This window comes from Oncorhynchus clarkii, chromosome 12 (genome assembly GCF_045791955.1).
Source record: "Oncorhynchus clarkii lewisi isolate Uvic-CL-2024 chromosome 12, UVic_Ocla_1.0, whole genome shotgun sequence".
Classification (NCBI taxonomy): domain Eukaryota; kingdom Metazoa; phylum Chordata; class Actinopteri; order Salmoniformes; family Salmonidae; genus Oncorhynchus; species Oncorhynchus clarkii.
In genome coordinates this window covers 77089995-77104002 of record NC_092158.1, presented here as the reverse complement: position 1 = coordinate 77104002, position 14008 = coordinate 77089995, and the positions used below count along the sequence as shown (strand labels likewise).

General features: G+C 41.9%; 1 protein-coding gene across 10 annotated transcripts in view; it reads right to left on the bottom strand.

Moving 5' to 3' along the window:
• The window catches only part of LOC139421358 (RNA binding protein fox-1 homolog 2-like), a 39281-nt gene that overhangs the window by 7202 nt on the left and 18071 nt on the right, over positions 1-14008 (bottom strand). For 5 of the 10 annotated variants that reach the window (XR_011635611.1, XR_011635612.1, XM_071172150.1 and 2 more), the window contains exons 3-6: positions 12771-12980; positions 12503-12673; positions 12036-12089; positions 11400-11492 (exon numbers count right to left, since the gene is read on the bottom strand). Coding sequence is in view for 8 of the 10 variants with exons in the window: in XM_071172150.1 (XP_071028251.1) it covers positions 11400-11492; positions 12036-12089; positions 12503-12673; positions 12771-12980 (528 nt within the window). In the remaining 2 variants the exon portion in view is untranslated. The remainder of the gene's footprint in view (positions 1-11399; positions 11493-12035; positions 12090-12502; positions 12674-12770; positions 12981-14008) is intronic. The other 5 variants (XM_071172151.1, XM_071172153.1, XM_071172155.1 and 2 more) reach the window with 2 other exon arrangements.

Here is a 14008-nt window from a genome sequence, read left to right as displayed (position 1 = left end):
ATGATGAAGTAGTCTCTGCTCTCCCTGGCGGTGTTTGTGTGCGCGTGTGTACATGAGTGGGTGGAGGATTGTTAGGGGGAATCTTAGTCATGCAATTAAAGTGTTCTGCCCAAGAGGAGTGTAATCGATGACTCATTGTGGAGACAACTAGCTACACTGAGGGCCAGTGGTTGAGCCCAGCGGTGAGAGGAAGAGAGAGATGTATAGGTAAAAGAAGAAAGGAAAATGGAGAGAAGGTGAAGGAGAAGAGCTGAGATACGTGGCACTGCAGGAGATTAATAATATGTGTTTGCAGGTGTGTGAACAGAGACGGCTGTTGAATCAAGATGGCTGCTAGCTAGGCTAATCCCCCCACTGAACTTCAAAGGGCCATATTAGGCTCCCTTAATCTTTATCCATCTCCTTTGATGGGGTTTATGAGAATGACTGTTGTGTCGTGCAATTTCACAGTTTGAGTGTGCCGTTGCGCCATGTCAAACTTTGTTGTGAACTACTAATGACCTATTGGCCAATTGGAGAGCTTTGAGACTTCTATGTGACGAAGTTCCACTTAGAAGGCCATTATGGATTCAGCCACCTTCAACACCCCACTAATCATACTCTATCACTGCAGCCCTCATTCAAATGGAAATGACAATTACCTCATTTTCCTTCATTGCAAATGAGATGGTCAGCCTCGAGTGATTCAATTAGCTGACATAATTGTCCCTGTGAGTGAAGACACTAAAATAAAATGAATAAATCAGCCTAATGAATCAGATTAATGCTGATAATCTTTTCATATCACAGCATTCATATCCGGGTCATTTATAAGCCTCTATTTTGGGTGTGATAACTGGGCAATGATCAATTTCCTTATGTATAGTTAGTGGTGTGTCAATGCCAGGGGAGGTAATGCAATTTGATCAATCTCACCGAGAGTTAGACATGCAAATCAAACAGAGACCAGTGAGAAACACATCTGCATGGGTTAATAATAAAACATTCAACCCCATCCATCCCATCCCTCAACTTAAGACAAAAGCCCACAGCAGTACCAATAGAACTGGACCAAAGTAACCTAAATCGCCCCCAAATTAAACCAAACTTGTTGGGGTTAACCTAAAAAGAAATCAACATCAATACATAAAGGGGGAGGGAGAGAAAGAGGGGTGCAAAAAACATTTGTTGGACAAAATTAATAATTTTATAAGACAGAAATTATACGCAGCCAAATATGGGCGCATCACATGACCAAGAGTGAGAATAAAGAACCAAAAAATGTAATTCAGCCAATCAGCAAGCGTTTTATGCAGCATAGAGACCAATCAAAACAATCGCAGCACTCCCATATCAAACACATACAGAGACAGATGGGACAGGTAAGGAGTTCAGGAGAGGGATGCAGGTGAGAAAGAGAGAGATAGATACAGAGCCAGTCCACATACAGAAACAGGGAAACACAAAGATGGTGTAAGAAAGAGAGAGACATCGTCTACATAAGCAACAACAAAAATCAACAATTATTTTCTCAAAAACAAAAATGACAAATACCAAGGTGCGTCATTCAAAAAAAGCAATTAGATTCTGTGACCATTCTCCCAAAAATCTCACTAAGTTATATGTGGAGGAATAGAGAGACAGAGCACCAAAGGATGGAGGGAAGAGAGAGGAGAAGAGCAATCCTCATACCCCAAAAAAGAGAGAAATCAAATAATACATGAGACACTGCCAGGCATTATTACTGTGTGTCACAAACTAAGACCAGTACACAAACTAATACACACACCATTCAATAAAGGAAAACCAAACCAAAGGGAGGTTAAAAGGACAGCAAAAGACAGACCAAAGGATCACCCAGTTAAACCCAATGTGTTTATATACAGTTGGTTAAACCCCTTATCTTTTCAGGCTACTCTACATTGGAATTCACAGAACAGAATGAATCTCTGTTCTTTTAACTCCTGGTTGTTAATCCCATTACTACACTCACTACAGAGGTGAGTTATTGCTGTTATAAACTTTATTGATTGAGTATTCTCTTAAAGTGCATTCCATAAGATTCCCTGCTGCTGCTCGCAATGTGAACTTAAAAAAATCCTCAAACTTTAAGAGCTACACGATTAACACTGCTTATCATTGTGAAGAGAAAATATGGGACAGATGGATGAGCTATCTTTTCTAAACAATAACAAATTCACTAAATCCTGTAACAGATATACAGTGCCTTGCGAAAGTATTCGGCCCCCTTGAACTTTGCGACCTTTTGCAACATTTCAGGCTTCAAACATAAAGATATAAAACTGTATTTTTTTGTGAAGAATCAACAACAAGTGGGACACAATCATGAAGTGGAACGACATTTATTGGATATTTCAAACTTTTTTAACAAATCAAAAACTGAAAAATTGGGCGTGCAAAATTATTCAGCCCCCTTAAGTTAATACTTTGTAGCGCCACCTTTTGCTGCGATTACAGCTGTAAGTCGCTTGGGGTATGTCTCCATCACTTGTTGTTGATTCTTCACAAAAAAATACAGTTTTATATCTTTATGTTTGAAGCCTGAAATGTGGCAAAAGGTCACAAAGTTCAAAGGGGCCGAATACTTTCGCAAGGCACTGTACTTATGATGACTGCTGAATGGACATACATCTTGTACCTTTTGTTAATGCAGGGGGGTAGACAGAAATTGGTGGGTGGGCCTGCAGGACCAATCCAATCTGATTGGGTGGGTCTGGCAGGGCCTGGTTCCCCAGTGGGTGGGCCTGTGTCCACCCCACAAATGCCTGTGCCCCTGTGTTAATCTATCGGTTTCCATGAGTGATTCTCCCTGAAGTTTCAAAATGTGAAATACATAAGCATATACACTTTAGCGCAGTATACTTTCACATTTTGAACACAGAAAAACACATAGAATTAGGAATTAGAATACTAGAATTGACATTAATATTTTTATGATTGGATAAAGGTCAGCCATTTTGGTCAGGGAGTTGGTCAACTATGGTTTGCCAGTGGTGTGATAAGATAATGTAAAACAGGGGGGGGGTAAGATAATGGGGGGGGGGGGGGGTAAGATAATGTAAAACATATCCTGCAGCCCCAGGATATTTTTTTTGGGGGGGGGGGGGGCTCAACTTACTATTGCGAAGCAGAATACAGAAGGTGCAATTTCAAAATGTTGTTGTGTTTTCATCTTATGTCAGTCAAATTAGCCCATGTCAGCTAACATTTTTTAGATTGGTAAGTTAGTCTAGCAGCCAGTTATCCAAACTTCTAGTAATCAAGGTCGAATTAGAGCCCGGGGGCCCCCATTGATTGTGTTAGTCAGTCAAGTACTGCTATTACATCATATAATGGCACTCAAATTCCCATGAAAACAAACATTTTTAACATGCATGGTTTACAAACATATATTTTAGAGGCTATTTATACGGAAAATTGGTATAAATCTTTAAACTGTATTTATAATTATACCACAATATTTTAGGTTGACAATAATTTGATTACACAATTTCTGATATATCACATGCATTACTTTAATTTAAAATCTGGATTATGTCTTAGCCATTAATTCCAATTAGACTGGTTTGGATTTCTCCCTGACCAATATGGGCACCATTTTAAACCCATTCTGGAACTTTGAGGGCTTATGAAATAGCTCCTCTAGTAATTGAATCGGATCTCTATGGAAAAACACACCATGTTGTAGGAAGCAATGCTGTGTTCTAATCATGTCCTCCACCACGCGAGTGAGAATTACCATTCTATGTGCAAGTGCAACTTGCAGCGATGATTGTACTTTCCAATCAGCATAACTGATGGGTCGTGTTTGAAATTGGTAACTGTAATTTCTGTACTACTTTCTGTGTGCTTGAATGTTGTGCATTAGGATTTAAAACTGCAATCCACATGTTGTGCATTAGGATTTAAAACTGCAATTTGTAACTTTTTGGGCGACCGGACCAAATTAACATAGAAATGCGAGTTATAGATCTGTCATTCTCAATGAAAGCAAGTCTAAGAAAAGGTAGATCTGTTCCATGTGCACCATTTCTATGCTTCCCATTCTTAACTTCTTTGGGATAGGGGGCGGTATTTTGACGTCCGGATGAAAAGCGTGCCCAAAGTAAACTGCCTGCTACTCAGGCCCAGAAGCTAGAATATGCATTTAATTGGTAGATTTGGATAGAAAACACTCTAAAGTTTCTAAAACTGTAAAAACAATGTCTGTGAGTATAACAGAACTGAATTGGCATGTGAAACCCCGAGGACAAACCATAAAATAAATAAAATAATTCAGCATACCACTGATTACAATGGCTGGCACTTTTATAATAGGGCAAAATCGTCCCTGATTGCAGTTCCTAGGGCTTCCACTAGATGTCAACAGTCTTTAGAAAGAGATTCAGGCCGTTTTTTTTGAAAAATGCCCAGCGTCGTCCGGGTTAGACCGGCAGGGATATCCTTGTCTCATCGCGCACTTGCGACTCCTGTGGTGGGCCGGGCGCAGTGCTCGCTGACCAGGTCGCCAGGTGTACAGTGTTTCCTCCGACACATTGGTGCGGCTGGCTTCCGGGTTGGATGTGTATTGTGTCAAGAAGCAGTGCGGCTAGGTTGGGTTGTGTTTCGGAGGACGCGTGGCTCTCGACCTTCGCCTCTCCCGAGTCCGTACGGGAGTTGCAGCGATGAGACAAGACTGTAACTACTACCAATTGGATACCACGAAATTGGGGAGAAAAAAGGGGGTAAAAAACAAAAACAACATCCAATAGTCAAAGGTATATGAAATACAAATGGTATAGAGAGAAATAGTTGACGCGTTATAATTCCTATAATAACTACAACCTAAAACATCTTAACTGGGAATACTGAACCACCAGCTTTCATATGTTCTCATGTTCTGAGCAAGGAACTTAAACGTTAGCTTTGTTATTTGGCACATTTTGCACTTATACTTTCTTCTCCAAAACTGTGTTTTTGCATTATTTAAACCAAATTGAACATGTTTCATTATTTATTTGAGACTAAATAGATGTATTATATTAAGTTAAAATAAAAGTGTTAATTCAGTATTGTTGTAATCATCATTATTACAAATATGTATATATATATAAAATAATTAAAAAAAAATAATAAAAAATTTAAAATAAAAAAAAATCGGTCGATTAATCGGTATCGGCTTTTTTTGGTCCTCCAAAAAATCGGTATCGGCGTTGAAAAATCATAAATCGGTCAACCTCTACTTCAAACAGCTGAAAATACAATATTTTTCCGTTATTGAAAATATATTTCACAGCGGTTTAAACGGTACAATGACTCTCTACACTATAGGTCACTTGTTTGTCACATAAACAGAAATTAGGCTAACTATTAGAATTTTACCAACCAGGAAATGACAAAGCGATTTCTGCATATTGCACCTTTACACAGGCCCACCCATGAATCTGAAACCCATCCAACACTGGAGACAAAGAAAAGTTATTCCCAAAAGTTATGACAGATTTATTTCCCCCTTAACTAACACTGACTGAAGCAGTTGAAAGGATGATAACACAATTGAACAGGAGCTTCCCAGAGAGCCATGGGTTATTGTCATTACTGGGGATAACAATTCATTAGGAAAAATATACATACAATGAAGTATTAATCAAATGGGTTCTGGTAAGCCATGTCATTGCAAAGAGGAGTATGATTAAACTTGGACATTCCGGGAGGTGTTAATGAGAGGAGGGGAGGGGGGTGGATCCATTATTATTACTAGTTGGACCAGGCTGTCAATGGGCTGTGTTTCTGTGTCTGTCTATATGTGTGTGTGTGTGTGTGTGCGCCTCGTCACTGCTACCTTCCCTATCAATACAGGCCCCATCATATACTCTAGATAGCTGGGAGATCAGAACAATGCTAGGCTACCATACTTCAAATTGATTTGTAATATACAAAGATGCTGTGGACATATCTAAAGCATGCAACTACTGTACGTCTTGCTCCCAGCATCTACTGCCAATAAGCTAATTGACAGATTGGAACTACCAAATTAAAGGTTCCTTTAGGAATATTCAAAACAATGTGTGATTTTGCATCTAGTGCCTTTTTCAAGGGAGGGGTTGGGGTCAGATCAGCTATTGTCATTTATACACAACTTACCGTTGCCGAAGAAACAGCGTGAGGACACGCGAGTGGTTACCGTGGAGACTGACAACACACAGAAGTCATCAGGGAAACAGAAAAAATATAATAACAAATAAATAAACCAACAAACAACCCAATAAATTAAAATTAAAATCCCCCCAATGTGAAATAAAATGGGGATAATAGTTGAAAGCAGTGATACAGTTTTTGAGAGAGAAAAATCATCCAAAATTAGTTTCTGCTCAATGCATGGGCGTCTTTCCATTTCTAGAGAGACACATGGACTGGAGGGGTGCTTCTTTCAACGTATGTAAATTATAGTGGTCATAAGAGAGGAGTAAGAGACACAAAAACCAGGTCGACCACTTTTATATTAAGAGATTGGCTTAATTGCGTCTGAAAATATGTCTCCCACAGTCAAGAGTGGCAGTAAAAATTGTAGCGTAAAATGATTCTTAGTAAAAGCGACGTTGGCAGGATTCATATTTTGATCTGCAGAGGGGGGTAATTGTATAAAGAAATTACTTTGGAACATTTAGTTCCGCTACGAATCACAACAAAATAACATTAGAATTTAAAAAAATAAAGATAAAAAGAAAGAAGCATGTGGTAAGGGACTAAAGACGAAAATATAACATGTGAAAGGACATACAATGAGACATATTACACACACAGGTGCACATATACAAGACAAGAGGGTGAGGACTGGGGAGTGTCACACAGGGACAGAGGACTGGGGAGTGTCACACAGGGAAAGACATAACAGTGGAGAAACAAAGGAAGACAAACTTGACTGGCTTGGAGAGAATGGGAGCTTGAAGGAGAGAGAGAGGGAGAGTGAAGGAGAGAGAGAGAGAGAGAGTGAAGGAGAGAGAGAGAGAGGGAGCAGCCTGTGGTCTGGGAGAAAGAGAGAGGAGTGGTAAAGGAACAGTTCATACTCCCTGTCCCCTTTTCATTTGCCCTCCTCTCACATAAACACACACAACCACACCAATCCATTCACAAGTTCACCTCTTTTTCTCTGTCAATCATGCAAAGTATCTGAAACAAGCAACAACCATGACTAAATCCAAAGCTAAGCCCAGTTTATCACAAACAGCCCATTTAGAGCAGTAATACAGTTCTGGGGAGCAGAGTGATCACAGCCTTCTTTTGATTTGAGCCAATTCACATCTAAAGCTCAAGTGAAAGAGCTGGTGTTGAAAAAGGATCCAAATCAATGCCTTTCAATGAGGTTGATGCCGAGGTGAAATGTCAGGATTAAACATCTAGTCTGATTGGCTTTCTTGAAGAACATGACCCTTTTCTTTAAAAGACTGACAGAACTGTTTCAAATGGAGGCTGTGAGTGGGTTGCCACCTGCAGTAGTGTAGCGTACATCTATCACTGAATGAGAACGGATCAGCCATGCAGGATCAGGTGAACAGTCCCAGTAAGTTAGTCATTATCACACCCAGCTCTATCTTGAGTCAGAGACTCAGGCTCATGCAGTGGTGACATGGTTGGTCTCTGAGTGAGGAGCTCTCCTCCCTGCGACCCTGTGTCTGATGAGATGCATGCAGACTCAAGAGCACCAGGAGACGAGACGTTGCTCGTTCTCATTACCACCACTACTGGGGTGATAGACTGCACCTTCATATTCTACTGCATCTAATGTCTGCCTAAAACTCTGCGCCACGGAGCACTCACTTCCCATCACACCAACAAGAGCGGCATGCGGTGAGAGAGACACACCTACACGTTCAATACGCTGTTACTACTACAGTACCTCAGGGTGGGAACTGTGGTGTGACAGCACGATGACAAGACTTAAAGGGATTTATCCGTCAAATGTCGGGGTATCCCACAGTCAAATGTCGGGGTATCCCACAGTCAAATGTCGGGGTATCCCACAGTCAAATGTCGGGGTATCCCACAGTCAAATGTCTTAAATGTCACTTTCAAAACATCAGTGTGATGAGTTGCTTGATGGCATATAATTGTTACTGCCTGGAGATTGATTAAGCGTCTATGGGAGGGCTCTCTAACCCTGTTCCTGGAGAGATACCGTCCTGTAGGTTTTCACTCCAACCCTGTTCCTGGAGAGATACCGTCCTGTAGGTTCACTCCAACCCTGTCCTGGAGAGATACCGTCCTGTAGGTTTTCACTCCAACCCTGTTCCTGGAGAGATACCGTCCTGTAGGTTATCTAGCACACTCGATTCTAATAATTACCTGGTTGAAAGGCTGAATCAGGTACATCGCAACTGGGGTTGGAGTGAAAACCTACAGGAGGGTAGCTCTCCAGGAGCAGGGTAGGAGTGAAAACCTACAGGAGGGTAGCTCTCCAGGAGCAGGGTAGGAGTGAAAACCTACAGGAGGGTAGCTCTCCAGGAGCAGGGTAGGAGCGCCCTGGTCTATGGGTGGTGATGTCAATGTCTTTAGTTTGAGTGCTTTTTGTGGAATACCCTTTGACATGAAGAGGACACAAACAAACACAGACTGATGGAGGAGATGCATGGTGTGTGTGCAGACTTAGACACACACAGACTGATGGAGGAGATGCATGGTGTGTGTGCAGACTTAGACACACACCGTCGTGTGGAGTGGAGACACAAACAGCAGGAAGACAAGTGAATCGGACCACTTACATGGGTACATTGGACGCGCACGGGAAACTGACTTCTTCAAAGCGCAGAGTTTTATTCCAGACAAAAAGAAGTACACTTCGATGTAATAGAATAGGCCACTGCAGAGATCAATACTACACTCTGTGTAGAACCAACAGCCATGCACACTTCGGGTTCCAAACGGACTAGCTAGGAGAACATTCGCTACAGATTCCCATGCACTGACAGACTAGTCAACAACATGAAATAAAATATTGATTCCAATCAATTATTGCCTTTTTCTGTTTTATGGATAAACAGACCTTCATAAAAGTAGTAAGGCATTTTCAACTTTGAGAAGATGTCATGCTTAACAACCAAAAGTCCACATCACTATCACCAAAAATCATCTAGTCTTAACAAAATAGCCGATATAAAAGACATGCAAGAAATCCCAGACTGTCATCACTAGCGCTGCAGTGACAGCCATGTTACAACACCATAGTATTATCATGCACACATACTTCCAATAAATCCCATGCAAAAGGACAGCAAACAGAATATACACACTCCTGATTTCAAAAACAATCTGGTAAAATACTACCATGGTATATCTTTCAGAGTTTCCTAAGCAAAACAATGGGTTAGGAAACTGAAAGACATACTACGGTAGTATTTTAAGCAAAACAATGGGTTAGGAAACTGAAAGACATACTATGGTAGTATTTTAAGCAAAACAATGGGTTAGGAAACTGAAAGACATACTACGGTAGTATTTTAAGCAAAACAATGGGTTAGGAAACTGAAAGACATACTACGGTAGTATTTTAAGCAAAACAATGGGTTAGGAAACTGAAAGACATACTACGGTAGTATTTTAAGCAAAACAATGGGTTAGGAAACCTAAAGACATACTACGGTAGTATTTTAAGCAAAACAATGGGTTAGGAAACCTAAAGACATACTACGGTAGTATTTTAAGCAAAACAATGGGTTAGGAAACTGAAAGACATACTATGGTAGTATTTTAAGCAAAACAATGGGTTAGGAAACTGAAAGACATACTACGGTAGTATTTTAAGCAAAACAATGGGTTAGGAAACTGAAAGACATACTACGGTAGTATTTTAAGCAAAACAATGGGTTAGGAAACTGAAAGACATACTACGGTAGTATTTTAAGCAAAACAATGTGTAATCTAAGCCTAGCCTAGTACGGGACCATTAACACATCTAAACATTCCTCATGTCAGAACATTGCCTCTAAGCTTAGCCAGTTTTAAATTAGTATCTTCACATTTGTTAGAATAACAGCCAGTTAAAAAACAACGTAAATTATATGACCAATGACAAAGCTAGGGTTGCAAACAACTTCTAGGAGAGAGAAGAATCGTCACATAGCAGTGCCTCAAAGGCATGCTGGGCTTTTCCTCCGGTGCTGAATGAGTGTATAAATACAGAACAACCTTTATTAGTCTGTACGGCTGTTCTATCCCATGCACTAGTCAAACACAGACAAACCTGATGACAGACACTCCTGTTGACCCCATGCAGATTACAAAGGCCTGGCCACAGCTTCAGAGAGATCAACTACTGTCACACATGCAGCAATGACAAAAGGCGAAAGAGAGAGAGAAACTTCCTTACAATTAAAGTGATAAAGTTCATGCATGAAACAAGAAGATACTCCAGAGACTACAGACACAGAGGTTACTGAACCACCAGGGCCAAACAAATAGGTTGCTGATTTATAGAAGTTTAACTGATGTGGGTTTTCATTGGGCTCCATCAGTATCCATTCAACTTGCTGATTGACTGAAGGTGAAATGTAGGGTTTTACAGACCATTGGATGCAGGTGTCATTCAGAACCAGACGTTGGAGAGCTGAGATGAAACCCAAGCGGGTCCAGCCATCACCATCATGCAGGACACAACTACCACAGTTAACCACAGCAAGGAGGCAGGAGCCCATGCAGGATCGTGATTGGCTAAGAACCTGGCTTAAAATAGATCTGCTCCAGAGATGGGCAGGATATCAGTGGCACGCAAACGGACAATATGTCAAAGAAAAACATGCATCTTCTCAGCTTCTCCCCAACCCTGAAACAGTCACATACGAGCCAAAGCTTATTAAAAAAAATGATAGTGAAAGGAGGGAGCTAAATATGAAATATATGGCGTAGTTATTTTACAGATGGAGAGGAGAGCACTGTGCTGCATGCTGGAGGCCAGGAGACATAAGCTTGTCACTACCACTTTGCAGCACAGGGGAGGGGAGGGGGAGCATTCTAGACTAGGAACTAAGATATGATCAACCTGGGTACAATCGGCCATGCATCATCGTCTCATCACGTTCTCCTAATGTCCCGCGGTTCCAGCAACAGAGAAAGATGATTTAGATTGTATTTTGAAATCAAAGCAGTGGAAGCTATAATAAGAAATAAGAAATGGTGCAAGACAGAACTGAGACCTAAACGATTTAGAGAGCGAAAACTTCCCAGCATGCCTTGAGGTTTCAACTCTCCCCCGACCCCAAATGAACCAGGAAACAAGACAAACGCTCCGAAAAAAGGCAGCAAACCATCTGGTGGGTACCAGCAGAGACCACATCAGAGCATGTCAGTGGAAAAGGATGGCAGCTAGCGAATCAGTGTACAGGCAGAGGAACGGAACGATGGTAGGAAGAGGAGATGGGTTAAATTACCTCTATCTTGCGACCTTCCACTAGCGTGCCGTGAAGCCTTTCCCGGGCTTTCTCTGCGTCGGCGCTGGTCTCAAACGTGACAAAGCCAAAGCCCTGGGGTAGACAGACAGAGGAAAAAGAGGAGCACCACAAAGACAGCGTAAGGAGAGGGGTGGAAGAAACATACCAGTTGTTCTGTAGAAAATCAAAACCCTTTGATTTAGCTAGTTTTACTCATTTCATTACACATTTACTGAACAGGTACACAGTTGTAATCACTGGTTTATACTGTTTGTTCTAGAACTGATACGGTGGTTACTGATTAGGGAAGGGTTGGGCAAACGGAATGTCGAAATTCAACGGAGGGCCGCACAGATTTTCATGGGACCGATTTGCTTTTCAAAATCTATTTGCAGTTATTAGAAAATATATAGGTCCAGTATAATTTTGACTTACTTTCAATCTAGTTTCAGACGTTCAATAGTGGCCTGGAGTTCTTTAAAACCATAATACTACCCTATTGTTTATACTATCAGTGCAGGTAAGTAGGGCACAGTGTGTATGGAAAATGTAGCATTGAGACACAGTCAACACTTTACTTTTTCATCATAATGTCCACAGCGGTGGGACTGAGGACATGTTTACCATCTCACTCACCTTTGAGCCCCTCTCATTGAAAATGATCTCAACATCAATAATCTTCCCAAATTGCTGAAAATAAACAAAAACACAAGAAATTAGGATACAAACAAAAAGTCAACTTTATGTACTCAGTGTAATTAATTGACAATCAGGGGTGAACTACACCTGCAGCACACTAGGAGGCAGTATTGTACCAAAATAAATTCAATCAAACTACCTTCTATTGTCTATTTTTCTATCCCTTTGTAAGTACACGCCTTCCTATCCTCACTCGTTCACTAACTACTGACTACTTCTCTGTGGCTCTCATGGCCCTGTGATAGAGTACATCAAAGGACATGAGTGTTCCTCCCTTTGTGACTGTCTGGCTTTTTGTTCTTCTCAACACCCAGTCTGACACCAACCATCAATTAAACAACAGGAGGGTTAAACTGATTTACTCCTCATCTCAAAGTGCAGCAAGGAAGTTCCCAGATTCTTACCCCAAACATCTGCCTGAGGTCAGGGTCTCGGAAGCGGAAGGGGATGTTGGAGACGTGAAGTCGTTTTGGGGTTCCTTTGGCCTCTGCGGAGTCAGCCCCGGATACTCCTGCTAATTCTACTGCCACGCACTGCCCCACTCCATCTACCTGACCTGGGGACACTTCTGTCTGCTGGGGGAGAGGAGAGAAAGGCTGATAAATGGAATGATCCAAGTAATCTTGATCATTGTCGGGACAAATGCAGAGTGAGCCTAACAATAAAACCAACCATAACACTCACCGGGGTGGGTAAGATGTTGGATGTGGTGGCTGAGCCATTTGTTCCAGCCCCTGAATCCGAAGGCCCTTGCCCACCAGCACCAAACAAAGCACCACCAAACTCTGTCCCCAGGCCGTTCTGCGGAGGGGGTGGTGGAGGGAACGCTGAGAAGGGCGGGGGCACCAGCCCCTCCTGGCCCCCCGTTGAATCTTGAGAACCCTGACAGAGGAGAAGACAGGGTTAATACTAGTAGGCATTACTGTACTGTACCGTGCAGATGGAGGGCAGGGAGAGACTAGAACGCGGGTTAAAAACACAGCTTCAATTTCGCCCTCCCTCCTACTCTCTCTCTCTCTCCATATCTCTGACAGCAGAGCGTTTCAGTCAGCCTACCATGAAATATTCACTGCAACCACATCTATTATTGACAAATCACAAAATCTGATACACACATTGCTACACAAGCCTGCTCACAATCCATGTACACGCATATCCAGAGAATATTTACAACAATGAGTACCTGTTATACCCCGTGAACAGATACCGTTATCCTTTTTAGTTACACTTGATATGAATTCATATCAGAACCAGTTGAGTTGGGAGACGGCTCCAGGCCATTGCCACAGCACTGTTACTATACTGTCTTCATGATAAGCCCGGTAATGGATTGTAGTGGCCAGCCGGTCACGATTTTAAAAAAGGTGTCAGTTATATGGTGACACTGTGATATAGCACTCCTCAGTCACACACTCAAGGACATCCTGTAATAACTTCAAAAACACCCCAACTGTGTTCAGAAAGAGAAAAGCTTGTAGGGAGGGAGGAATGGGGGGGCGCCATTTTGTTTCGGGCCATGAAACTGCTTCGTGGCCTTCCAGGCGTGATGACAGCATCCAATACCATTAAAACGGGCCAGTCAGTCAGCCGGCCAGCCAGGCCTGGGCGAGGCGACACCCAGGCTCCAGACAGCCTTTTTAATTACCAGGGAAACTAAGTTGCGGGGCAGTAAAGCAAATGAGGATTCACTAATCCCAGGGACTGCAGACTTCTCATCTTGAAACGGCAGTGGAAAGAACCGTCCCGGCTACTGTTAAATCCCCTCTACTTGATAAGGAGGACTAAGCTCTCGGTTCTGTGCCTCCAAGATAACGAGTGCAACAAAAGTAGGTTTAATTCAGAACAGGGTGGAAAAAGTGTTCTACTGCTATATTCCCCCAGCCTCTCCTGATGTATTCTGGTCCATATGA